Source organism: Cuculus canorus, chromosome 1 (assembly GCF_017976375.1).
Source record: "Cuculus canorus isolate bCucCan1 chromosome 1, bCucCan1.pri, whole genome shotgun sequence".
NCBI lineage: Eukaryota > Metazoa > Chordata > Aves > Cuculiformes > Cuculidae > Cuculus > Cuculus canorus.
In genome coordinates this window covers 27951754-27979649 of record NC_071401.1, presented here as the reverse complement: position 1 = coordinate 27979649, position 27896 = coordinate 27951754, and the positions used below count along the sequence as shown (strand labels likewise).

At 44.2% G+C, this 27896-nt stretch overlaps 1 protein-coding gene across 5 annotated transcripts; it reads left to right on the top strand.

The window, feature by feature from the left end:
- Positions 1 to 39: 39 nt before the first annotated feature.
- Positions 40 to 27896, top strand: THSD1 (thrombospondin type 1 domain containing 1). 5 transcript variants are annotated; one of them, XM_054064165.1, is made up of 6 exons: positions 40 to 172; positions 5253 to 5382; positions 7147 to 7286; positions 12613 to 13578; positions 21774 to 21932; positions 26507 to 27896. In XM_054064165.1, the coding sequence occupies exons 3-6, from the start codon at positions 7229 to 7231 to the stop codon at positions 27889 to 27891; spliced, it is 2568 nt and encodes an 855-aa protein (XP_053920140.1). In that variant the 5' UTR covers positions 40 to 172; positions 5253 to 5382; positions 7147 to 7228; the 3' UTR covers positions 27892 to 27896. The 5 variants fall into 5 exon arrangements, with proteins under 5 accessions (XP_053920140.1, XP_053920916.1, XP_053921666.1 ...); XM_054064941.1 differs by having other exon boundaries at positions 154 to 172; positions 5257 to 5382; XM_054063446.1 differs by lacking the exon at positions 40 to 172 and adding an exon at positions 3076 to 4068.

Below are 27896 nucleotides of genomic sequence, written 5' to 3'. Positions count from 1 at the left end.
GCCCCGCACAGCGCTGCCCCACTGCCCCCGCCCCGGCCGCGGGCGGGAGGGCGTGCGAGGGCGGGGCAGGGCAGCGCCGCGCCTCGCCGCCAGGGGCGCGGGTCCCCTCGCGCGGCGCCCGCCCCGACAGCCGCGCCGACAGCCGGGGCCGCGCCGCCGCGGGAGCGCGGAGGTGAGCGCGGGGCCGGCGGCACCGGGGGCGCGGGGGGTACGGTTAGCTCTTGCGGGGGCGTATCCATCGCGGGTGGGGGGACTTGTCTTCGAGGGTGGATTGTCACCCGCTGCGGGTGGGTTGTCCCCCGCGGGGCGCGAGAGGATTGTCCATCGCGGGTGGGTCATCCCGACGGGCGATATCCTCGCGGGTGGGTTTATCCGTCTCGGGTGGGTCACCCCGAGGGTCGTTGGGTCACCCCGAGGGGCGAGGAGGGGTATCCATCGCGGGGCTCGGGGGGTTATCCATCGCGGGGGGATTTGTCCATTTCCGATGTGTCACCCTCGAGGGGAGCGGGGCGGTATCCACGAGGGGGTCACCTGCGGTGCGGGTGGGTTTATCCCCCGCGGGTCGGTTGTTCCCCTCGGGGCGAGGGTGGTTTGTCTGCCGTGGGGCGCAGGTGGGTCCCGGGGCGGGTGGGTTATCCCGCGGGTGGATCCTCCCACAGGGTGAAGGGGGATTATCCCATATGGCACAAGTGGGTATCCCTGCGGGTGGGTTATCCATCGCGGGTGGGTTATCCTGCATGGCACCTTGCGGATGGGTTATCCCGCAGGTGGGGATGGTTTATCCATCGTGGGTGGGTCGCTCCGCGTGCCATGGATGGGTCACCCCACGGGTGGGTCACGGGGCCACCATAGCGCGTGGTCGTGGAGGTGTTTAAAAGCACCCGTGTGGCTTCAGGGTCCCTCGTCTGCCTTCTGCTTGGATTTTCCCCGCGGCTGGCTCTCCCCTGGAGGCAGGGGCTGTCCCTGCCATGGCTCTGTCGCTCCTGCTCTGTAATAAGGAGCATTAATTTTAGCAGTTTTCAGTATGTTTAGCGATTTCTGCTTCATATTAAGCTGCTAGACCAGAGGAAACCGTGTGAGCATAGGACAAAATGCAAAGTGAGGGGAGACGGCTTCCCATGTCTCTTTTTCGTTACTGATCCTCCGTGATATTTCAGACCCACTTCTCAAACGTATTTGGGATTATTTCAGCTGTGCAATGTATATTCCCCATCCTGTGACCTTTAAGATAAACTTCACTGAAAGGGGAATTTCAGAAACAGTGAAATATATATATATATATACATATGTATTTAAAGAATCTAGAGGGGAAAGGAAAGAATGGATGACTGCATTCCAGCCCTTATGCCATAAGGGGTGATCTAATGTATTTAATTCTTTGCATTCCTTATTTTTTATTGCTTGGACACTTTCCCAAATCTCCTTGCGCATAATAAACTTATTTGCACTGTAAATTTTCCAAAGTAAATCTCATCCATACATTCAGTCTACTGTAGCCCTTAGGTTTAAAAGGACAGATATAGCTGGCCAACGAGCTCTTTAATTGCTGGATCGATATCAAAAAGAGCTGAGAAATCCCAGGATTTTGTGAGATCAGACCCCAAATGTTGATGAAAATAGGCTTTACCAGCTAATTACTGGTTTGGTTTTTTATTTTTTTTCTTGCACACAGAGAATCTGGTGCTGTCAGTTTCAGCCTTGTGAATTTAGATGCATAATTTTAATAAAGCCATTATCTGATAACAATGTAAAATTGTCTGATGTGTAAATAAGAATGAAAGATGCCTTTGAGGATGTCAGCTCTAGCCCCCTGCTGTGGCAGACATCACATATATACTTTTCTTGCTGAACTCAATATCTTCCGAGAAGTGGCATATTTTTGGCCCTAACCACTCTGACTGGTCAGCAGTGATTAGATTTTGATAAAATGTGATACTCACCTGAGGTGCTTCCTTTTTAATGTCAAAAGGGGGGCATTATATGGTAAGTCTGAAATTCCCAGCAGGTGGTAACACTTCAATAGCTGCCTAATCCCACATTGCAGTAAGCGAATACTGGATGAAAATAATTAATCTCTTTCCTGCAATACAGATAAAATGCCTTAATTTGCAGAAGTGTTGCAGATACACATTTCTTTTTGCTGTTGGTGCTGCTTGGAATCCCTCAAGTAAAATGCAGGGAAGATTTAGGGACTTTCAGGCTTTTCCATCTGTAGTCTATTTTACTGCCAGCCTCTCACGTATAACCAGAATTGTGCAAGTATCAGGCTGCAAAATATGACTGAAGAATGTTCGCTAATGGACAGCTATTAAAGAAACTGGTTTTAGTGTGGAATTTTTTTTTTTCCTTTACATTCTGGCAACATTTTGCTTGTTTTGTTTTCAATTTCAATAGATAGCTATTTTTTTGACAGCATCACTCCAGATCCCGGACGGTTCCCTGGGTCCATCGGGTGGCTGGGGTTTGCGTTGCTGCTTGGGGCAGTGCTCATAGTGGGGGCAGGTTGGCTCCGGGAGGATCAGTCCTCAACCTGACACCCACACACTTACTCTTTCCCCAAGCCCTTCTCCTTCCTTGCTGTCATATATGTCCTCAGTTGTGGTTGAATCCTGTGCTATGGCTGGACACCTTCACCTGGAGCTGCAGGGCCTGGGGGACAAAGAGGGAACAGGGCTGTGCTCAGGGGAGAGAGGAACCAGGACAAACTTCTCCCAGTTCTTGGAGGAGGATTGAGCTAGGACAGGGAAGGGCTCAGCTCTTGAGTGGGATTTACAAACAGGAGGAAGGCTGAGGGTATCCGTGGCCAGGGCAAAACAGATCTGTCAGTGGCACTTCCCTTTGTGTGAAAGAGGCTCCAGAGCACAGGGGTTTTGAGTGCGGTGACTTCGTGGTCTCATTGAACTCAGTGCTTGGTCATGGAGTAGCTGATTAATTCCTAATGGCCCTTTCTTAACTGCAGGGCTCATTTGCCTCTCATCTTCCTTATGAAGGAGGGAGGAGCTGCTGAATGCTCGACAGTTGCTGCCGAGGAAGCTGGTAGCTGGTTACCTGTGCTAAATCAGCAGGTGATGGGATTGGGAAGAGGTGGCTGTTTTGTGAAATGTCATTTCTGCGGTGTGGCCTTGGATGCTGCTGCGAAAAGTACTGGAAATCATAAAGCCAGTTGGCTTGTGATTCATTGTTTTAGGTTTTTGTTTTGTAAAAGTGAAGTGATCACAAAATATTATTTTAAGGACAAAGAGAATTAGGGACATTGTTTGAATAGGTGGACATATGTAACTCCAATAGTGCATACGTAATCTATTCAGTTACTTATTTGCAAAAAATATTGTAAATAAAATTGTAAAATGCATCTTCGGTTCTTGCACGGTTCCTGACACTGCAGTAGTGTTTATGAGCCTCGCAGCTTTTAGTGACTTTGTCCTCATAATATACATACCAGACAGTGAGGTACTATTTCCAGAGGAGAGCTATGACACAGGAAAACTATGTGATGTGACCAAGATCAGACAGGAAATCTGTTGCAGGGAAGGGACTTAAAAGTTTTCCTGTGTCATTTGTGTTACACACAGAAGCCTCTTGGTCTTCAGTTCCAAAGCCCTTTATGGCTTCTTCCTTCTCGCCTCCTCATCTGTCATTTCCAATTGCCTTTGGAGAGGAAGTCTTCCACTTCCATTACACCGTCTCTTGGAAGAAGGCATCTTTTTATGTTGCTGTGCCTCTGCTGTGTCTCACACAATAGAGCCTCAGTCTGTGCTTGTCCATGAGAGCAATAAATTAAAAAAGCCAATTATTCAAAGTCTCATAGTCTTCTCTGTGCGATCTCATTAAGTTAATGAACTTAAGGTAGAAGATCTGAATAGAGTGGAAACCATTTAAGATGTATTGTCTGCCTTGAAAAGCAAAATTTGATGCGAGTATGAAAAATGGAAAAAATAATAGAGTGGGAGACAGGAGGCAAAGATGTGAAGATTTTTGAAGAAGACCTAGAAGTGACAAGAAATCTCGAAAGAAGTTGGCTTAGAGAAGACTGACAGAAGAGGGGAGAAGTCTGAACGGAACTTAGAGGTCAGTTTAAGTCCTGTTCAAAACTGAGGCGAGGGAAAGGAAGTGGAAAACTGAAGGGGAGGAGAGGAACAAACCTGTGGGGGAAGACAGAGGGAGGGGGCTATACCACACCAGCAGTGGGCCAGCAGACGTTCCAGTCAAAGCTGCTATTAGAAATGAGCTAGCAAAGGTGCAAAAAACTCAGGGAGGCTTCCTGAAGGCACTTTAATAGGAGCTTTGTGCAAAGGTACTTTGTGCAAAGGGCTGTATTGCAGCTGGTAGCCTAAAGTGGCTGTGTGTGAGGTGGGAGGGTGAAATAGCCCCAGGCTAGGCTTCCAGAGGTACCTCATCTCACTCACTGGAAGTTAGTTTTGGTACCGTTTCAAATACTCCCGTTGTAGCCTGGGTGTTGCCCATGCTGCACCCTGGAGTCTTTTCCCAAGCGAGCCAAGATAAGGCAGAGGCAAGGGTGAGAGGGAAGGAGGTTTTGGTCTGGTGAATGATCTGTGTTAGTGAAACACTCAAAGCACCCTGACACTGGGCTCCATCTGCGAGTTTGGTAGCAAAGAGTCCCTGGTCTGAAAAGTCTGTGCTACAAATACAGTGCTGAAGAGATGAGTGGAAAGGAGGGGAGCAGAATAATGCTGTGGTTCACAGACATCGTATGCCTAGTGATGGCAGGAACAGGAACAGTCGGGTCTCCTGTGCCTCCCGCTGGTGCCCTGTCTCTTGAACCATGCTGCTGGCTGACACATGGGAATTAAGATGCAAGGGGACTGTCTTGATTGAGAGTGTTCTCCTATGCAGGCTGTTTTTCTTTCTTCCTAAGGTTTTATTCTCCCTTCCATAACTTCATTTCCTCTCTGCAGTGCGTCACTCGTTAGACTGAGATTAGGATTATTTGAATTTCACTTCTCAGTGTGTAACTCTCGGAAAGAAGTATTTGTAAAAGCCATTTGAAGAATAGACAGCTAGAAAAGCTAGACATGAAAAGGACCTGTTAAATCATTTGGCACAATCATTATTATGGCCCCCAAAGCATTTTTTCCCCTCTGTATTTCAGAGCAGTTCACAGCAATGCTGCTCTGTTTTCCTTGAGCGGTTACACCGGAGGCCAAGCCTTCGATCACAATTGTTTTTTAAAGTTTAATTTACTTGTTAACTTCCATGGACTGCTTTGATTCTTTTTTTTTTTTTTTGATTAGCCAGTTAATGATCAATAATGATACACAGAAAGAATGACATCCCTGATGTGGTGCCGTGCCAGCTGCCCGGGAGACAGGCTGGTGCTCCACTGACTTCTGCTAGCAGCCCGCCCCTGTCTTCAGGCATAAGGTTTGTCTTCCTGTAATTTACAGTATCAAGTGAAATTGTGGGTGGTGGCGGTATCACTATCCTGTCTAATTCTTTCTGGAGCCTTGTCAAGGTTGTGGGCCGGATGATGATTATTCCCTTCAGATATGTACAGCTATTATTGTAATGGGCTTTTTCTGAGCAAAGCCATGTTGTTAGTCTTTTCTTAGAAATTATTCTCTCCGGCCGCTTGGCACAGACAACAGTTTTAAAAACTTTCAAATGACACGTGTGCTGTCTCTTAGTTCAACAAATCTTGCAATGTAATTGTTGACAGGCTGAAAGAGTTGAGGTTGTTTAGCCTAAAGAAGAGAAGGCTCTGGGGAGACCTTCTAGCAGCCTTCCTGGTACTTAAAGGGAGCCTGTAGGAAAGGTGGGGAGGGACTGTTTATCAGAGAGTGCAGTAATAGGACGAGGGGTTAACAGTTTTAAACTGAGAGAAGGTAGATTTAGATTACATGTTAGGAAGAAATGTTTTCCTGTGAGGGTGGTGAGGCACGGGAACAGGTGGTCCAAAGAAGTTGTGGATGTCCCATCCGTGGAAGTGTTCAAGGCCAGGTTGGACGAGGCTTTTAGCAGCCTCGTCTAGTGGAAGGTGTCCCTGCCCATGGCAAGGGTGGTGGAACTAGATAGTCTTTAAGGTCCCTCCTGATCCAAACTCTTCAATGATTCTATTCTATGAAATTCCTCATTTGTGATACCTCAAAAGGCACCTGATCTTTGCTGTATCTGGTTCCTGTGTTTTACCTTTATGTGCTGCAGTTTTGGTCTCTCCTAAGTTATGCTTGCTCCAGTGCCAGATTTCTGTCATAAAATTAGGTTGTAAACTTTATGGAACAAGAACTTTCTTGCATGTTTGTGTGACAATAAGCACAGTAAGACTGACTTGCTGGCACTCCTATGCAGTACAGAAGAACAATCTTATATTTTGAGAATGATCCCCCTGAACTTGTCTTTTTAGGTTCTCCCCTGCTTCTGTTTCTGAAGGAAACTGTTGGTTTTGCTGATATCTTTGTGCTTCTGACTTGTTTTATGTGATTGTTACAAGACTCTTAAAGACCATTTTAAAGCACATGAACATAAAATTGTGAAACTTGCCAGAAGGAACTCTATTTTTTTGTTGGTTTAACCAAGGCTGCAGAGAATGTAAACTTCAAAAATGTTGGAGAGAAAAGTGGGAGTTAGCACCTTGTCTGTCTTACCAGTCCAATCATGTAAAAGGCAATTATAGATCATTTATAAATCTAGTAAAATAACTAATTACATTACTAGACCTGAATAATAGGGCAGTTTGAGAACCAAAATGATAATTTTCTGCTTAGTCTCTTTAATGCTTGAAAGCAATTGACAGTAAGTGAAATGAATTGTGTAACATATCAATGTTTCCAATATTGATATATGCTGAGGTCAAAGTTACATTTTGTATAAAATACTTGTTATTTGGCTGTCACGTGTCTTGATCTTAAAATAAGACTTGCCCAGCAGCAGTTACTGCAGCATGAAGGTAAATTGTTGTGACCTGTCTTTGTTGTTCTGGCTCAGGAGCTGACATTTCAGGAGGGACCATTTATTGTACAGTGAATTGTAGCTGTACTTATTCATATCCATTGATGCAGTATTAGTAATTGTTAAATGAATGGGAGAAAATTGATGAATAGTGTATTTTCTTTGACTTATTAGTGGGATGCCTTCCTTACTGTATTTTATGAAGCAAAATCAACACAGCTGTAATTTTTCAACTTCCAGGTGTTCTTGATAAAAAGTACCTGCACTTCAGAGCTGAAGAAGGACATGAGGAGTAAAGGGACCTGGGATCTCACTGGTCAGAATGAAACAGATGTTGAAAGATTTTTCAAATCTATTGTTAGTAGTGCTCTGTGACTACGGTGAGTATTAGGGTTATCAAGGGAAATCTGAGAAATGTGTATTCACAAGATGGGTTTGGATGGTGCTGTTTCCAGATGATCTGTTCAAATCAGATGCCACAGAAGCCCACACTGATGTGCGCACAATATAGTCTAGATCTTATGCAACATTTAGGTGGAAAATGCAACCTGCACAAACTGCCCCTTCAGATCAGAGTGGCAGAAACCTTTCCTGCTGTGAATTTGCTTAGAGAAGTAACCAAGATAAATGAACAGATTTCCGTGGGCATCATTGAGGGACTGGCTGTGTTAGAAGCAGTAACTGGAACTCTGGTCTTTTTAAAGACTCATATTCCGTAATATTTAATGAACATCGTGGAAGATAGACCTATTTTAGTTACCTGTACCAGAATGGGCAGAACTGCGCCATACAACTATGTGTTTCTCTCCATTAACTATAAAAGGAAGCTGTGGTGGGTGGCTGACATGTGAGCATCTGCAGTACAGGCAACCTCCTATGACAGAGTGACCCCCATCTGATGGACCTAAGCTGCCACTTAAGACAACTTTTGAGAAAAACAGAGGTGTTCTCGCCTCTGACCACATGTGAAGCTAAAAGATGGTATTCAGGCTCATTCAATTTTAGTCGTGTAAAATTAGGCAGCTAGTCAGAGGCAATCATTCTTGTTTGAGTAGTCCACGTACAAATCAGCGTATACTGAAAGCACCTCGAAGCCATTTGCAATCTGAGATGTGTGGAATGAGAAAGCACCTTCTTGTCACCATCAGCTGCCACGGAGGGAGGTTAGACATCTGACTTCAAGTTAGACAGTTGTAAGATGTCTACAAGCTGAGGCACATCCTATGTATATTGTCTTATCTTTTCCAAGAATGTCCTAAGTAGGAAGTATATTTGCAAAGGGAGTTAATTCCTTATTGCACAATGAATTAGAAATTTTAAAAATGGGGCTCTTTAATTCCTAAATAATACATATGTTTTTGAAAATTACATTCCTAATCTAAAAGCAGAAGTAGCTCTGACAGCAGTGCACTTTCAAACCATGATAAAGGACTAAGCCATGCAGTGCGGAAGTGTCTATAGTGCAGGAAAAAAGCAAAAAGGATTGAGTCGTCCCAGTTTATGGAATGAGCTATCCTGGCAGGTAGTTCACACCCCAAAGGGCTGAAGATGCCTTACGAAGGAGAGAAATGGACCAAAAATGCTTTCCTTTTATAAGTGAGAAAAATGTGATTATAGATAATGACTGAATACTAAGTACACTCAACTACCCAGGCTTGCTCCATCCTCACTCTAGACAAGGATCACTAGAAGATGTAAAGAACCTAGAATTGCCATCTTTTAGATGAACTTAATTACAGCAGAAGTGGAGACTCTTGTCTATGCTTTCTAAGATAATTTCTTCTTCTAATAAGACAAACTTAACTAGCTAAGTTAGGAACACTGCACTGACTGGGGAACACAGAGAAGGTAAGTGTTAAATTCAGTTAACCCAAGAAATCAGGTGGATGATTGCAATTTCCACTGGTTCTGGGTAGGCCAGTCCTGTGGGCATTCACAGATAGCTAGCTCAGTGGTAAAAGCTGTTATTCCTGAACTTTACAGAGTGTGGCACAGTAAATAATTACAAGGTGCAGTTAGAGTTAAATCTCTGCTGCAGACTTTGGGCGCATCATCTTTCCCCTTATTTTCAGTTAAGGGGTAGCACATAATTCAGAAAATGACTTCCAAACACTTCTGTCTATACACGTTGGAGTATCACATACATACATAGATTTTGGATAAGTATTTCAGTCATATACTTCTCTGTTTCAGACCAAGACTGTTTTTTTTATATGATCCAGTATGCTGTGGAAAATTATTATAATGCTAAAAAACTCCTAACACAAAATAAAACAGTATTCTCATTTCTTACCGTTTTTTTCCTGATGATATGTACATTCTTCTTAGCTCTGTGCTACTGACAAGCCAGCAGTGCAACCCAAGTTGGCTTGAATGCAATTAAAAATAAATAAATATTAGAATAGCACTCTCAAGTAATTCTTGCTATTCAGTGAAAACCAGGGTTTTACTTTTGGTCTTTTAATAAGAGTTCTTACAAAGACTCCCCTGGCAGGTTGTTGGCACTGCAGCTGGGCTCCATTCAATGGGAGACCATTGTAATAAGCAGCAAAGATATACCAATGCGTTAAAAGCTGCCCCTGACTGCCTGCCCAAACAACTGGGACGGAGTTTTAGCATGTAGCAGTCATGCATGTACAGTAGGCTGGAGAAGGAGCTTGCAGTGGAAGCTGGCTACTTCCAGCTACTGCCTTTGGACCATCATGAAGATCTGTTACGTGGGCTTTCTATGAATGTAAAGTTATCGCATTATTATTCAAAGATGGGGAAAAGGATGCTATGGACTGGGGTGCACCAGCCAAAGTTCTGCAATGCTGTAAAAACATCCTCCAGTCATGCTCATTTTCCTCACTTCCTGCATTAAGGTTGATGAGAGCTACATAGCAGTCCCCTGACACCTCTCCAGTCCTCCCACATGCATACACATTGATGTTGTTTTCTCTCATCTGAGACGTTCCAAATAAAAGAATAGTCCAAGAATGCTAAGACAGTTGTAAAAGAGAGTAAGGACAGTAGAGGAGTTGGTACAAACATCAAAGCTTTTCATTGCTATCACTTATTTTGCTGTAAGTTTACAGCTGGAAGTTGAAACTTTTCATGCTGGGTTTTTGCCATGGTCTGAATTCTTTTTTCCTTATAATGTTTCAGGTAAGTTGAATCTAGACAATTCCTTTGTAGAGAAATGCATCATTTTTGCCCGTGTTCAAAGAAACAAAACCCAGCAGCTTACAACCATTTCACTGGGAAACTAACACAGCCGTGGGAACTTCGTGCTTGTTAGAGTGCTTACAGCAGCCTGGGGCATGCTTTCTGCTCTTCTTATGAAGATTTGCCCAGACTTGGTCCGATCTAAGTCCTTGCAGATGAGTGAGTGATGAAGCTGTCTGAAGGGTCGAGCATGCCCCAGCTCCCACTGGCTTCTCTTGCCAACCCGATGCAGTACTGTGTACGCTCCAGCCTATGGCAGCAGAGTTCCCCCACATTTGTAATACCAGGCACTGGAGTTGGTTATCCTGTGATCTCTGCTGTCGTGCTAGCAGTAAGCAAGAAAAATGGGAACCTGCTGGAGTTAACTGCAGGCCCAAGGAACAGGAGAAGGCAGAAGAGCTTTATAGAAGAGCTATAAGGCAAAGAGATGAAAGCAGGAGTTTTGAGAACTGTTGTAATGGTGATGGAGTTAGGATAGTATGCAAGAGGGATTGACAGCAGGTGATGGTAGGAACGGGACTGGAAAATATGGGCAGACACAGATGACACAACCAAAACGTGAAGGAAAATGTGTTGCTGGGCAATTCATAAAGAGGCTTTTTTTCACAACTATTCAGGGCCTATTTCCTACTCTCTGAATGTCCAAGTTGCAATCAGATTTGCTGGAGTGCATGTGTTTACTACAGCTAGGATCAATGGGATCCTTCTTTGGATGTGTGAAGGACCTTTGTACTTAAAATCAGGGCCTGGGTTTCTTAGGATATCCACAATTAGTTGGTACTTGACAGTTTTCACCTTTGTGCCTGTTCCTAACACACTAAACAAGAATAGTAACATCCTCTCATCTTTCAGACGTATTGGAAGGATAAACTCATTAATGTTTCTAATGCACTAATATTCTGTGGTAAGAGCACAATAGAAGAGTCTATGGGGGAAATGAATAATTCTGTGTTATCAGGATGGATTTTGGATGATGTGCAGTCAATAATACATGGGACCACCCATGGACAAGAACAGAGGAGCCTCCTGATAACGAGCACCATTCATCTGCCAAATGAAGCAGCATCTTGTGGAAAAAATTGTACTGAGTCATGCAAATTAAAGACTGGGTTATAGTACATGTATGTAACAGTATATGCATGATTTATACGTGAAAGTCTGTCTCTACCACCTCCATCTGGACTTTATGGATGTGGTTGGAGCTGGTAATTTTAAGCTCGTTTTAGCTGGTAAAGAGTAATGGGATCTTACAGTGCACTCTGTACCTCACCCTGGTGTAAATGACTAGAGCTGGTTAGATTAATTTCTTCCTGAAAACTTTCCCTGCTGACAAGAAAGTGGATCCAAGGTGACTAATTCAAATTGAATCTTAGAGTGGTAGGCAGTTAATATTATATGAGATGAGTCCTGCTACTCCTGACTGCTGAGTGCTTGCCTTGGCAGTTGCAGTGTTTTTCCAGCAAAGCGGTCTTTGAGGTAATCTTAAAACGTGTAACAGATTTAACAAGTCCAAGTATTGTTAATTGATACAACTTATGAGAGGATTGCTTTAAGTGAAGTTTTACACTTTTGCAGCACCTTCTATCCCAGACTCATTGCCTTTACCCAGACAATTAATTAAATAAAGATGTCTCACAGCACATTCTGTATCTGGAATAGACGTATGCAGTTCCCATTTTTCAGGCAACCTTTCTGTGTCTGAAGTCTTTAAGTTTCAAGCAGGGCAGAAAAGCTATCTGAGCTGAGGACGGAAATGCAGTCTTCTCAATCCATTGCTTTAGATATTATCTATCCCCACTAGTTACAGCGTGTCTCAGGATAATTTGGCAACCTGCACAAACATGGTCATGCAAGAAGTGCATTTAAAAAGACTGCGCCATTTATAATGAAATGATGTCATTTGGACATGTTGCACCACATCTGAGACAAGAAAAGTGCTGCAGTCACCATCGCTGTTATTTTCAGCTCTTTCAGTCAAGTGTCTCTGTGATGCAAATGAGCAAAATGAAAGATTCATAAGAGAGAGCAAGAGAAGAGGCTTCAAAAAGCATCATACAGACTTCCTATTTTATTTAATTTGAGGGACATTTTTCATGTTTCTGTATTAAGAAACTACTGTCCTTTTTTTCCTGAATTATAGCTAAAGTAAGTGGAACAACACCTGGCCACAGTGAAGTGGACCTTAAGAATCTGTAAGTGAAATAAATAGAGAAGTCTGAGAATCTATCCTGATAAATGAAGTTTTCTGTGAATGTTTTGGGTTCGGTTTTTAAAAAGCCTTGGTTTTAATGTTCCTGAACATGTTACTGCAGTGGACTTGGTGAGCTTTAATTGCTAGGACCTCTTTTTTTTTTTTTTGTGAACCGATTCACTTAAAAAAACTTTGAGAAGCACTTCTTAAATGCCCACTTTATAGATCTTTTATTTTCTTCCATAAAGTAGATAAACAAGCAATTGTCTGTGGTTCTTAATGCTGTTGTGAAACTGTTTTCCTTTCAGTTCTTGGCGAAGTGGAGTATCTCCTGTTGGAGCACCCAGGTCATGTAGCCTTCAGCAATGACACAGTATCCGTGGAATATCAGTACTTCAGTGGTGGTAATGTGACAGCAGAGCATCCGTCTGTCCTATTGCTGCATGCCAGAACCAACGAGATCATTGCAAGAAAACAGCTTCCAGCAAATCAGTCCCAAGGGATGGTACAGTTTGAATGTTTCCATTTCAAGAGCGCTGGGGACTTCTTGTTCAGAATGGTCTCTCCCAGCGATAACGGCAGTGCTGCTCAGTGGAGCAGAAGAAGCATTTCGACCCTCCATGTGGAATGGCCTGTATTTCACATTGATTTGAACAGGAGTTCAGAGGTGATTGGAAGCTCCATACGGGTTGGACTTTTTACAAATGAACAGTTGTGTGCCATGAATGAGACAGTGGTTTCACTAGATGTGATATTCACCAGCACACTTTATGAATTTGGAAGAATAAGCTCTGATGAGACTCTGGGTGTTAGAACAAGCAAAGAAATCCCACTCTCTAGGTCCCAGTGGGTAGAGTTTGATTGCCCACCTGTTGCTCAAGAAATATACATCACTGTGTTACTGAAATCATTAGAAACACATTCCATCATTGCCTCCATAGGACCCATAGATCTCCTCCACAAATTTGGATATAGACTGGTTGTGGCACCAGAAGCAACATGTGAAAATTTGGTCCAGGTCTTCGTAGTCTCTCCACCATGCACTTCTGTCAGTGGAAAAATTGTTGTCTATAAAGAGGCTCTTAAGCATCCTAGCCAAAGAACAACTTGGCTGTATGAAAACACCCTTCACCCGGGAGACAACTGGACAGAATTTAACTGCACTTTGTTTGATGTGGGGAAGAACAAGTACTGCTTTGACCTCTTTAATTTCTCAAACCGAAGCCGTTTCCCCACAAGAGTTAAGGAGTGTATGGTCATCCAAAGGAATATGGGTTTGTACTGAAGTTTGTTCTCTTTTAGCCAAAATCAGCACTCTTGCCTACCATTGTAGGTTATGATAAATGGGTTTGATTGTGGTGTACCCTATTGAATTGCTACTTTTTGTATCCTACACCAGACAAGATAGTTGTAATGTCATATGCAGATGGCAGCAGGATGGAGTAGGCTGTTATGAAGGGGCATATGCAAGAACATTTGGTAACAATGCCACTTTGGTAATTTAAATCTAAGTTAACACTAAGACCCAACCAAAACCATTAGGGGCATTCTGAATGATGTGTCTGTCTAGTCTGGGTAAAACTGAAACTTGGCAGTGAGACAAGAAGCTACTGCAGTAGATCTGATTCATTAGAAACGTGAAAGGTAGGATTAGTCTTACCTAATTCTAAATGTCTAGAAGCCAAGGGTCCAAAATTAAGTAGTTTGTCAGTTTTTTAGTCAAGGGACAGGTATCTCACAAGGGTGATTCATGGGTATAGAAGATAACATGGACTGAGTCTTTAACTGAGTGTCTTTTTCTCTAGCTCATTTGCTGTAGAAATTAGAGTCCTACCTATTAGATACACAAATTTTGGTGAGATTAGTCAGGATTTGACCATAGCAAAAGACACTGTCATGTTACTTGAACAGTTTGCAGGTTTTTCAGGCAGCCTTTCAAGACATGTCGCTGCTGCTTAAAAGAGACCAGGGTGCATTTTCTGACACACGAGGCCACCTGGCAGATCATAGGTCACATTCGTTTAGCTAAACTTTTCCTCACAGGAAAGATCAGAATCATGCAATCTGCCAACTAGGATGGTCTGTGGTCCATAAAGTCCTTTGGGCAATGACCAGGCATGATCTGGGAGAGTGCTGACTGACAGAAGCCAAAACCATGTCCAGGAGTATGAATGATCGTGGTTAAGAAGTTATCACAGTTAACTATGTTCATTCCACAGCCTTATTTAAGGAATATCTGTACACCCTGTTTATGTCTATACATCTATAGCTTCAGAGGTGGCAGTCTATGGTTTGACAGGGTCTACAAATCACAGTAGCATGGCAGAGGAAGCAGATGAGTCAAATGTCCTTGTCATTCCTCATTTGTGAAAAATGACCACGGTGAGGGATGGGCTGTATGTATACGAGGGGATTGGTTTGGGTTAGAATAGGTTGTATTGCCTGCATGCTGCGGTGAAGAAGTAAATGGTCTCATTTGAGGCAGGCTTGTGTCCATAGCAAATTTCTTTCTCATCTGCCCACTCCAAAGAGTTCAGGTAGAAATGTTTGAGATGTACACCATTTTCTACACCGCCTCGCCATGGTCTTCCTGAAAAGGAAGTGCAGGAACTCAAGCTAAAAATGTATATTTGCGCTTCATGGTCAGGTCTCTGAGTGGGATCATCAGGAGACCAGGAGTGCAGGATGTTCTCCGTAGCACACAGTCCAGACACAGCCTACCTCAATTAGGTTCTTAGTATCGTGCGGTCTTACTTTGTACTGTTTCATAAATTCTAGAATTGCTAGCTGTTTAATTAACACTCTGTGCTAAAAATTACCTCTATTTTCACCATATGCTAAACTCGGTACGTAGTTCTTCTCTTTATCCTAACGTTGCATCTGCATTCTCTGTTGGCACTCTGTCTTTCTTTGGCACAAGAAAGTCTATCTGAAAATGCAAGTATATTATTTTCTTAATGGAGATAATTCTTAAGGCAAAAGGAAGAGAGAATTCTAATTCTTTCTCTGTGCTTGGGTGGTATGTTACACTGATATGATCTCTATAATTTCCCTAACAGATGGGTACATGGGATATGACATACATTGTTTCTGTGCCCAATATTTGACTATTTAATTGACAAGATCTATCTTAAGCAATGACTCCTTGCAATCTGCTTTGTTTCCTTGGGTTCCCCAATAGCACCATCCTTACAACTGCAGTCAAAAGAATCAGGCTACGCCTGTGAAGAACGGAGTTAAGTCAATAGCTGCCAAGTTAGAAGTGTCAAATCTACAAAGCTGATGAAAGTGAAACCACACTGCATAGCCGTAAATAAAATGTCAACCTGAAATTAATTAGACTGCAGCACATCTGACTTCGTGCCTGTATCTGTGAGACTTCAAAGCCCGCAGGCAGTGTTTGAAAGGCATGGGGTGTTTGGGAGGGGTGCATCAGCCTGAAGCCACGACAGGCAGAGTGAACCTGCGCTGCCTGCGAAGGCTGTTTCAGAAAGTGCTGTCCTGGGCTTGGGAGTGTCTCTCATCCTGCTGCAGGACACTGCGTGGACCCAGATCTGTGATAGGGGCTCATATAAAACGTGCAGTTGCTGCAGAACAAGCACTTCTCCACAGGTCACTTATTTTCTGCTTTGGATTTCCTGTACTCACTTTAAGGCAAGGAAAGGTGGTAAATCCTCTAGTTCAGGCTCCTGTGCAGCATGAATCATAACTTTTCATCCAGTTACCCTGGTGCTGAGTCCCATAGCTAGTCTTTGTGTTTGACTGCCACTTATCCTCCAGAGACTTATCTGGTCTTTTGTTGAAGACACCTCAAAACAGAGACCCTTCTGGTAATTTCTGTCAATACTCTCCCTGGTTTCTAGGTTTTTTAAAAAGTGAGACATTGCGTGTTTCATAACTAATGGCCATCTAGCTTCATCCTCTAGTGACTGGCTTTTACTCTGCTGCTCTCTGTTAGAGGAGACAGCTGTTTTCTAGTCATTGTCTTTCCTCTGCAAAAGGTGTTTGCACATCCAGATCATCTCAACCCTTCCAGATAATCTCACTGTTCTTTTAATAAACTGGAAAGATTAAGTCTTTAGTTGGAAGGGTTTTTTTCCAGGATTTTATTAATTATCTGGCTCTTTTTTGCTCCATTTCATTTTTTTAAACATTCCTTTTATGAGATGACAGATTTACTGGCTTTGAGTGCTGTGTTCTGATGTCCTCCTCACCAACGCCCCTTGAGCAGCTACTTACTGCTCCTGTGCTTTAATTTCCACCAATTGCATTAGCTAATTTTGCCATAACTTACCCTGCAAAGTCCTCTTGAGGTGTTTTTGTGTATGACCTTTCAACATTTAGTCTGCCATGCTGCAGGTACAATTTATATTCCTTCTTCCTCTATTTCACATTTTCCTGAGTTACAGTCCATCTTGCTTGAGTTATCCTAAGTTAACAAGTAACCTGCATTGTTCCATACAACCACAGTCTTTACTTATGTCATCACGAGTGACGTATTTTCTCAGTAATGGTTTTATGTTGGATGTATTTTTGTGTCAACTAGGCAAGCATTGTACAGCAGTGAGCCTTATGCTAATCCTTTCGGAATCTCTCCAAATGCATTCCCACTTGGGGATGGTTTTCTGTTGACAATTGCATATCAAATCTGTCAGTCAGCCAGTTCTTACTTCGTTTAGCATATGCTTTATTATTACAGAGCAGAGATACTGTCTTGTAAAATATCAAAGCTCCTAGATCATTCAAATTATCTTCATCCAAACCACAGAGGATGAGATAAAAGAAGATTATTTTGCCATACTAATTTTCACTAGATTGGGCACCAGTCATATTCCTGACCCTTCATCAGTCCTGCTCCTTAATCCTCATCCCAGCCAGGTTTAGTCCAGCCTGTGGAACTGGAATATGGCTTGTGGGAAGAAGAAAGCTCCCAGTGGCCCTGAGTGCCCTAGGACAGCAGCTCTCCAGCCCAGGCCATTGGCATCAGAATGAGTGTCATAAAAAAACTGTGCTATGACTGTGAATATATCTGTTAAAGGTGGGGAATGCATCTGTTAAATGTGAGCCAGCGCTTGTGCAGCTTTCTGTAGACTCCAGCTGAAGAACCTGTGAAAAAAACCAGCAGTGAGATGTGAGTCACTTTATTCATCTCAGTGGGGTGTTAACTGTTTCGCGCAGGTGACTTAGAGTCTTCCCATTTTTTCCCTGTGTTTGATAGGATTATTTGAATGTCTGAGGTAGGAAACTCTCTTATATCATCTTACCCAGCAACAGACATATTGCAGGCTCATTCTTTTCCACACTTTATCCTGTGCTTTGTTCATCAGGAATTTAAGTGTCCCTGGCAGTGAGACTTCTGTACACCTTAGGAGGATGCTCCATGTCCTAGCTTATATCCTACTTGAAACATTTGGGATGAGACTGATAAAATTAATCAGAAATGCTATGGCGTAGAAATGGGCATATTTTCTTCATGTTTCTGGTGTTAATTAACTTTCTTTTACAGTTCTTAGTTACAGAGACTGGTTTCAACTTTGGTATGACTCCCAGTGAAGTCTCTTGCACTTTTTGCACAACAGCAGAGATGAATTTTATTCATCTGACTTTTGCTGTCATAAAAAAGCTATCAAAGGTCAACAGGGCATAAGAGCTGTGGCTGTTGCCAGCAAAGGGGACGAGGAAGATGGGGGAGGACCTTCTGAAGGGAAAAGTGATCAATAACAGAGGAGAGGAATATGTGGAATATCGAGGTGTCAGGCAGGGATAAACAAATTCCATCAAATTCTTGATCTCTGAATAAAACTCTGTGAATCAGACCTGCCTGTTATCTCTAGGAAAATCTGGGAACCAGTTAGCTCTATTGCCTGGATCCATACCTGGCTTTTATTTATTAATATTTAGAAACAGGTGGAAGTGAGAGATCCAGGTATGCCAGGGCTGCTTTGTGCTCCCTCTGCTTCTTCTGTGTCAGTGAATGTTTCATTTTCACACCCCTAGTATTTCAAGAGTAAATTGAGTGTTATGGACTCACTGGGATAGCTCTTGGCTTCTGAAAAAAAGTTTTTAGACTGTGCCTCTACAATTCTTAAAGAAGTCTGTTTGTGGGGAAAAGACTATAATTCACCCCGGTAGAGTCTAGGTTTTCTTTCTTTAAAGGAACACTTGTCCTTTCATTGTCCAAATTAGTAACCTGTTGGAGCATGCCACTATTTCAGTGCATCGAGGCTTTATTTCCACGGAAACGGAGAAACACAGAACAGATGAGAAGGGTGTTGTCCCAGGTCTTACCTAAACACCAATACAACGTGTGTACCCTCAGTCTCAGGACCTAAAATCTCATGTAAACTTCCACAAATACCCTGCAATCCTCTAGGCTAGCACAGGCATTTACATGAGCCTGTAAATAATTGGTGGTTTTGTCCCATATCACTGGTCTTGTTGAAGTGCTTAGGACTATCATGTGCATTAGGATGGAAGGGTGGTGCTGGACATCCGTTGCTGACTGCACCATTGAATAGCACTGCCTGCTCACAGTCTTATGAAAGCAGAGATTTGAGGGGAGATATTTATGCACAGCAACAATTAATGGAGTTAATTGCATTTATCTTTCATGTTGGCAGGTCTGCCAACTGTCAGCTATTTCAAACTAACTCATCAGTTAGATGTCTTCACATTGATAATTGATTTCTTAATTGAATGTGAAAAAAAATCACACTTACTAGAGGTAGTTTGCAGTGCATACCTTCTGATTTTTCCCACGGCACTTTGAATCTGTTTGTCTTAAATGGAGGCTAATCATTTTATTTCCTTGGGGGACAATAAACTATGCTTTATTTTCTTCTACATTCTGGTAATTGCAAGAGGTTGTAGAGCAAGTTGCAGGAGTTTAAATCTTCTGTCTTCCGTAGGAGCTGGAGCGTTTCCTGCTGTCCTGCTCTTTAAGCTTTCTTAGCCCCAAAGCTATGGATGCCAAGTGTTTTTGCTAAGGAACTCTGCGCTCTCAGCTGAAGCCAAAGTCAGTGAAAGGTGCCCCAGAGCAATGGGCACATCGTAAGTTTGACGTCAAAGTTAGAAAATTACTCATCTTAAATGTTCTTGTACGTTGAAGCCCACAGGCATCATGTGGAGGCTGCCGAGCACCCTCCACCATCACCATTGTTAGCACTGGAGGCAACTAGAACCTTTCTGTGTCTGGCTTTGTATCTGACTGTAATTAACAGTTTAAATGTGCAGGGAATTGGAGAGAGGGAAATGATCTAGCTCACGCACTGGAATTTATGGCAGGGACTCACCAAGCTGCCGACATCAAGTAGTCTGCAAGGAGGTGGGTGCTTCTCTAGCTAGCCTACCTCCCTCTGCCACTGATGAGGAACACTGATGGAGTCTTTAATGATACTGATATGAAGAAGAGTGTTGTGAGATCCCCAAATACTGGGATACCACAGAGTCTTTTGGAGTAGGGATCAGAGGGCCCTTGACTGACTATTGATTATGGCCATTTTTCTTGCTGCCCTCACTAACAGCAATTCTCACTAGCTGATATGATTTTGCAGCTGTCTAGGGTCTGTACCTTTGAGGGACTCCTTCCTCCAGCAAGCTTCTCTGGTTCCTCCTCCTTGGCATCCTTTAACTCTCTTTTCTCCCTACACCACACACCATCGAGTCTTGCTCCATTTTGCATTTTGCTGGAATTGGTGTGGCTACAAACTGAAGGAGGAATGCGAAAGCTCAGCCTGCCTCTGGCTCCTCTGCCCTGCTGTAGCGGCTCTCTAGATCCTGAGACAAAGGGGTGAAAGGAGGTTGGTGCACAAAGAGCATGAAGTGAAAGACAGCCTGGGATCTTGGATATCGCAATATTGTGGGAGAATCTGTGGCGAATGAAAGAGGTCACTTGGAGTTATGTGGGCTTAAAACTGCAGCACCACTGGTGTCTCGCTAGGCCCATGTCTACTCTGCATTAGGTGAGGCAGACATCCTCAAACATGCATGCACTCAGATGTGCGTGCGTATGTGCCCACACATGTTTTACAGCCTTGGCTGACAGCACAAGTGCAAGCTCCAAACCTCCGGGCCTCATCCTGCAGTGCAGGTGAGTACCTGCATGAAGGAGAGTAGCCCCGCTGGTTCTGTTACGCTGCTCATGTTAACGTTATTCATACTGGCGTACTGACAAAAAATTGTAGGACAGGGCCCAAAGCAGTTAAAATTTCATGTTTATTAAAACACAGCTGTATTTATTTTTGTTCGAGACTTTTAAAAATAACGCACTATGAACAATACAGCAACCAATATAGCATGAAATCATAAAGCCGTTTTTAGTTGTGCAGCACTGTCTAGTCCTTAAACACTGTAAATTGCTTGCTGATCAGGAGCTCGGTGGCATGCTAGCAGCAAAGCAGTGGTGTAAGGTAATCAAAGATCATGACCTGTGTTGGCAGTAGCAACGCCATACATTATTTAGAAGAGCAAACTTCAGCAAATCAAATCTACATTTTGTGATTTAGCTGGTTTTCCATTTTATCTATGAGCAGTGAAATGAAGTAAGTGGCCTTGTTTTCCCTTGTGCTACATTTCAAAGCCAGGTCAGCTGACCCATGGGAGAGTCTTCAGGATATCTGTCCTTAAAGGTTGCACCTCAACTTGTGCATTGGTTTGTGATTTGAAGTTGTCATCCTGCTTCTGTGTCACATCTGTCAGATATGGGCAGGAACAGTCCCTATCTCTCGCTGAGTTCTCGCTGCTGCAAAGTTTGAGGGTTGAACACTGAACGAGGATGTTGTATAAGCAAGAGAGATTCCATTACATGTCAAAAAACTATAATATTTGAGGTAGCATTAGAACTTGAACCTATCTCCACTTAAAGTAAATAAATGAACCTGCAAAATCTCATCTTCAGTTAATTGCCTTTCCATAAGCAATAAAACAATAGGGGCCCATGAACTGGTAAAAGAATGATTCAATAACATGTTTCTGTGCTGGAAACATAATAAAGAGAAAAAGCAATATTGCCATTTCATTAGGCCTTGTGGGCTTATCCTGCGTTCACAGTCGTATAAATCAAGAGTAACTATACTTGAGTCGATGGAATTATCCTGCTGTAAAAGCTCTATTTGTCAGACAGGAATTGGATTAATGTATAAATTATGAACCCATTCCAAAGATTTGTGGATTAATTTCCATTTGCTGTTCTTCCAGGCAGTTCCTGCCAGCCTCTGTTAACAGAACGCTGTGTTGCTGGCTGGCACTGGAGTGAAAAAATGGAAAAAAAAAAGTGGGAGCATTGCCCTAGACTCTGATGGGAAGAGGAGCAGGTCCCTGGATGCTGCTTGCTCTTTTGGTGTTGCTGTTTGTATTGCATTGTTTGGTTATTTCTTGTTGTTTTTCTTAAATAAGAGAAGACAGATGGCTGTGTCTTTGAAGGTAAGGAGGTGGATGCATTCCTCATGGCTGTGAGCTTGTGTATTTGCAGAAGCGTGGAGCCCGTGGCAGCCTTGGAGCCCCTGCAGCGTCACCTGTGGGGATGGCGTCCGGGAGCGCTTCCGAGAGTGCTTCACTTCCTCGCCGGCAAAACCAGGCTGCACTGGATCGCCGAGGGAGACTTCCTTGTGTTCGCTGGAGGAGTGTTTGTGTATGTAGCTCTGCTATCCTCTCCCCTGTGGTTGCGTGTCTGCCCTGGTAAAAGCAAATAGCCTGTTATTAGCAGGGCTTTGTAAAATGGAAGCATCAGATCTTTTCAGTCATATTGGTTTTGAGGAGGTGTCATATTCCTGTGGTTGATAGAGTCAGGCGGGAGCTGGACGTAAGGCTCTAAATCGTAAGAAGATTTCTGCATGCTGTGAGTCCTGTGAAGGGATTTAAAGTCTCCAGCATGGCTGGCCGCTGGGGAAGGGCTGGAGGAAAGATCTCGGGCAGCAAGACATGTTCAGTACTGAAGGACAAAGACTCCAGGCAGTAGAAAACTGTTAAAAAGTGGGAACTTATTAAAAGAGGGCTGGTTACAGCTGGGACCCATGGTGTGGGGTTCCCGCTTTGGAAGGTTTTGAGGTGGCCATGCCAGGTCTCCCCCTGCTCCAGCCTGCCCCTGCTGTTGTCTGGTGACAGGACAGATTGGCTGCAGCTGATGGGTGTCAAGTAGGTGCAGGTACAGGAAACCTGAGCCTCCTGCATGGTGAGAGGAGGTTTTGGAAGGTGCATGGCCCTCAGTGAGTCTGGATGAGGCTGTGCTAGCACCATAGTCAGGTGCTTGCTGCCAGCACGGGGGGCAGAAGTGGCCCTTTTTAACAGTGTGATGGTACTCAGTCCACACAAAACATTTGCCTCTAGCCACCTCCCTGTGTGAAAGGAGGATTGCTGATGCCAAGAGGCTCAACAGATTCATCTGCTCAGAAACTGGCTGGTGTGGAAGCTCCAGCGCCTTTCCCATCCCACAGGTGCTGCAGCCCGATAGAGATGGGGATGGGAAGGTGCACAGGGCTGTGCAGGCTCCTAGGCTCTTGGGCTGTAATTTAACAGATACTTCAAGCTATTACAAAGTGAGAGATACCCCTTGCTTTGGCTGCCTTCATGCTGCTCACTTCCTTGTGATGGCAAAAGTGGAGTGGGGAGAACTGGAATGGAGCCAGCTAAGAAATGGACAGTCTGGGGATGTGGGGAAGTTGCTTATCACATAGGCATTGCAGTGCTTGTGCCACTGAAAAGCAAAGGGCATCAGAGGGGGAGAATATTTGGCTGGAGCAGGAAAACTGCAGGACTACCTTTTTGGTGGAGGTGTTGGCTTGAACCAGCTTCAAGGTGTTTGTGGCATGAACACCTCAGAGGTGTCCAGGCAGGACTGAAATATATTGTGGAGCACTGTAAGAAATGGATTGTATTGAACAAAAACTCAGAAGAAGGGAAAATATTAAAAATGGTACTTTCATCAAGCCAGGTATTGTATTTTGTCAGTGTTTGAGAAGCACTTTAGACGTTTTAGCAGTTTGGTTTTAAGGTTTATGATGTTCTTGATGACTAGAAAGTACGGCCTTGTGGATCTGCATATTTTGTAATGCTGCAAATGTAAGCAGAGAGGAACAATTCAGATATTTGGGGCCCCAGCTTAAAACTATAGCCCTGCTCTACAGCTGTTGTCTTCTCTATGCCAAACTGTGGAGCAGTATGCCCTGCTGTGGGCAGTAATGCCACCAGTGAAATTCTGCGGGGTAGAATCATAGAATGGTTTGAGTTGGAAGGGACCTTAAAGATCATCTAGTTCCAGCCCCCTGCCATGGGCAGGGACATGTCCTACCAGACCAGGCTGCCCAAGGCCTCTTCCAACCTGGCCTTGAACACCTCCAGGGATGGGGCATCCACAACTTCACTGGGCAACCTGTGCCTCACCACCCTCATTGTGAACAATTTCCTCCTTATGTCTACACTTAAGTCTTCCAATTTAAAGCCATTACCCCTAGTCCTATCACTCTGTGCCCTTGTAAAAAATCCCTCCCCAGCTTTCTTGTACACCCCCTTCAGGTACTTGAAAGTCACTATAAGGTCTCAGAGCCTTCTCTTCTCCAGGCTGAACAACTCCAACTCTCTCATCGTGTTCTCGTATGGGAGGTGCTCCACCCCTGTGGAGTTGTTTTTCTGAGGCTTATTCTGAGCTATGTTATTCCGTGCCTCCTGTTACCTTTTGGAGAGGTATTTCTGTAAGTACAGTATTTGGCTTGGTTCCTTGACGCTTCACCCCACTCCTCTGGAGCTCAGAGAGCAGTCCTGGTGCACAAACCTCCCCAAAGAGCAATCTGCGCTTGCAGAACATGTGCTAGACATGTGATTTGGGTGTGCGCCTTGCTTTACAGGCACAGAAGTGGCAGGCCTCTCTGGTGCCTCTCAGCTGTCAGGTGTGGAACTATATAGGCATATGATAGTTTCCAGAAAGGTCCAGTGTCCTGTGTATATGCAGTGCACGTGACACGTGGCAGTCTGGCAGTCAGCAGGTCTGGAGAAGCCTCAGATTCCATCAAGTTCTCTGGGTTAGTAAAGAGGGTTTATATATAGAAAACTTATATGCACAGGAGGCCTACATCTGCATTCATTGTCGTGGGATCATCTGTAGGAATTACCTTGCTTCTCTTTCTCAGACCATTTCCAATCCTACTGCTCGCACATCAGGTGGCTTCCTTTGCAGAATTACCCACGTCATTTCATCTCATTGAATTGTAGGTTGCTCACGAAGTGACTTGACACTGTGCTCACACAGTGTTCATCTGCTGTCTGATCTCAGGCTGGGAGTGTCATTCCTCCCCCATCCCCCAGCTGTCGGCACCTTTCTGAAGGTGGCAAGCTTTTTTTGCAGCATAACTATGTTTTCAGTAATTAGTCCAGCAGATGGAGCAAATGGCTGAATAAATGAAAACAGTACCCAGTCCAGGGGCAGAGGTAGATGAGGTGGAGAGAAGCAAACCTCAATGACTACGAGTGTTTCAAATGTCACTGTTTGCTAGCTCCAAGTTTGCTACTCCAAGTGATGCAGCACAGCACGCATTACAGATGGAAAATAGTGCCTTTAGAAAATAGCTGTGAGACTGAGAGAAGAATAAGCAATGAATGACTTGCTCTGCTGTGGTGGTACTAAACAGGGCAAATGCTGGTCCTGCCTTATCCTTTGAGGTCACCGTGTTCACACCCTACACTCAAGCCCCCAGAATGGCAATGCTTTCTGCGCTGGGCATGGTGGCGTTGGGCTGAATGCAAGTTTTAGGCATCCTCCGAAAAAGATTCAGCAGATATGGTCTTGTTCTTTAGACTAATGTCAATCTCTCAGAGGGCTGTGAGTACTAAGGTTAAGCCTGTGGCGGGATTTTTCTAAGGGCTTGGGGCTGTCGGGTAGCTGTAAGTCAAAGAAATGAGTCTCCACCCCACTCAGCATCCTGCATGTCTGTTACCATATCAGCCTGAGACCTTCTGGATGGTGTTCATGAGTACATTTTTGCATCCTTTGCACCTAACAGCTGTGCTACCAGCTTGCTGTTAGATGACTATTCTTCTGGATTATGAGAAGTACATGGCACCTGCTTCTCATTATTCTGCAGGTGTTATTTCCTATGGCTGGAGAGTCACTGTGGTACAGACAGGAGCACCTGGCAAGTTTTATAGCAGACTGTCCGTCACTCTGGTGGAAGGCTCTGGGTTCTGGATAAAACTAGAGACTGAGGGAAGGTGGTTAAGTGGTTCAGTTCAAGCTCACACCTTCATGACCAGCTCTTGTCAGCCATAATTGAGCAGCCTTGTTCTGCAACAGCGTTTTCATTGCCTTATGAAGCTGATATTTGGCCACAAGAGATTGGGAAGTGAGTGCTGTCTAACACTGAAATTAGCTACTGGACCTATTAAGCAGCTTTCAATCATGCTGTATTCTGCTTAGGGCTGTCACTGAAATACTGTGTCCAAAAAAACAATTATCAATCTCTTATTGGTTTGGCAATCTGTAATGTAATGCCATGTGCAGCTGAAAGGTTTAAATAGGGCTATGGAAGGTTCTGAGCTGTTCACACTACAGACTTGCAGAGTATTTGTCTCTGTTTAAAGGCCCATCTCTAGTCTGTGATAGAAGACATTTAATATCAGAGTGTAAGGGGCACCAGGGCAATGGTGGCCATCTCAGGGATCTACTATGGTGGGGAAGGTTCTGTCCTCTGAGGATGCGAGGGCAGTGGAAGTGGACAAAGCACCTGCAGAGGACTGCTTAAAAAAGTCAGATTGCCACTGCTAATGCTGGCTCTCTGCTCTTCAAACTCACTGAAATTCTCACACCCACTTAAGCCATCCTAAAAATAATTTAAAAGTGATACCTGAAGTACTAGCTTGGCTTGGGTTGGTTTTAGCCCTTTACAACATTTTTCATCAGGGAATCTTCATGTACATCATAAAGGAGGGCAAATATTGTTATCTCATTTTACAAATTTTTAGGAATGCTTTAGGGAAGGGACAGAACAGGCAAGAGTAACAGTTATAATTAAAAGGTCCGTGGAATCTTTGATTTAAAGTAAGTAGATCTGTTTCTGCCACTCTGAAGTGATGAGTAGCGAGTCATCTAGTGAGCAAATCTTAATGGGAAACAGCTTACTGTGCTAATTGGTTACTTCTTTGTAGTAAAGTATCCATCTTAAAATACCAAAATGCTGATAATGCAACTCTCACAGGCATGTGTGCTCTTTGTTACAGCTATCAAGACTCCCACTCCACCTTCTGTCCAAGCAGGAGAGGACCAGAAAGCAAATAACATAGTTACCGTCACAGGTATCTCCTTATGCTTGTTCATCATCTTTGCCACTGTTCTCATCACCCTCTGGAGGAAGCTCTGCAGAGCTCAGCAGTGCAGCACTGCTGTACGGCGAAATTCTGTCCATTCCCCTGGTTTCCGGAAAAACTCCGATGAAGAGAACATTTGCCAAGGTAACAAGCAGCGGGACAGTTTTGCCGAAGGAGGGGATGCCCCTGTTAACATTCCCCTGACCTACAGGCGAAGTCTCCAATTTACCCAAGAAGATGATGTCTCTGGTAGTGAGAACTTTCAGCCAAATGCCCAAAAAATAATCCCTCCAATTTTTAGCTACCGCCTTGCACAGCAGCAGCTGAAAGAAATGAAGAAGAAAGGCCTGACTGAGACCACCAAGGTGTACCACGTCTCTCAGAATCCCCTCACAGACACAGTTGTTGGTGCCACCACAATGCTGCCCCTGAGCGGGGAAACCCAAGAGGAGGCAGCAGCAAACAAATTTAGGATCAAATCTCCATTTCTGGACCAGCCAGCCGGTCAGCCCAAATTCCCAGGGGAAAGCGCTCACCCTAGGCTGGATTTTCCATTCTCTCAGGCCAATCCTGCAATGAGCCCTACCCAAACCTCCCAAACCTTGATAAGAAGAGCTCATTTCAAGCACCATGATAATAGAGGGGACTTGCCTGAGAGAGGGTGTCACAGAAACCCACAGTTCAGAAGAACAGCCAGTTTCCATGAAATGAAAAAGGCCAGGCCTTTCAGAGAGAGAAGCATGTCCACCCTCACCCCAAGACAGACTCCTCTTTACAACTCCAGGACCAGAACGTGGGACCAAGGTTTTGAGGACAGGATGCGGCCAAAATCAAGAAACACTAATCCAGCTTGTGAAAAGCTGGATCAGCCCCACAGCACTGTGCCAGGGTGCGAACCGCAGGGCCACAGTGCAAAGTGCCACCACAGGTCAGGTCCCCCAGTGAAGAAACTGGACCTCATCACTGACCGCCAGCCTGCTGGTCAGGAGAAGGCAGTTGATAAGCCTGAGCCCAACCGAAGTAAGAGGGGCCCTTCACCTAACCCCAGAGGTGTGTGGAGAAAGGAAACGGGCTTGGCTGGCAAAGATAATTCCCAGAGAGGCCTAAGTGTAAGCCCTGCGCAGCACAGAAGGGACAAGTGCCAAAGCTTCCCCTTGGACCCTGAGTTTGCCTTTTATGATAATACTACTTTTGGTTTAACGGAGGCAGAGCAGCAGATGATTGACCTCCCTGGATATTTTGGCTCAAATGAAGAGGATGAAACGAGTACTCTAAGTGTTGAGAAGCTGGTGATCTGAGTGAC

Bases quoted from the DNA above. Each gene is read 5' to 3' on its own strand.
- THSD1 (XM_054064165.1), top strand. From the start codon at position 7,229: ATGAAACAGATGTTGAAAGATTTTTCAAATCTATTGTTAGTAGTGCTC. The intron at 7,287-12,612 runs GTGAGTATTAGG...TTTTCCTTTCAG, and splicing joins AGTAGTGCTCTGTGACTACG to TTCTTGGCGAAGTGGAGTAT. The intron at 13,579-21,773 runs GTTTGTACTGAA...GTGTATTTGCAG, and splicing joins GGTCATCCAAAGGAATATGG to AAGCGTGGAGCCCGTGGCAG.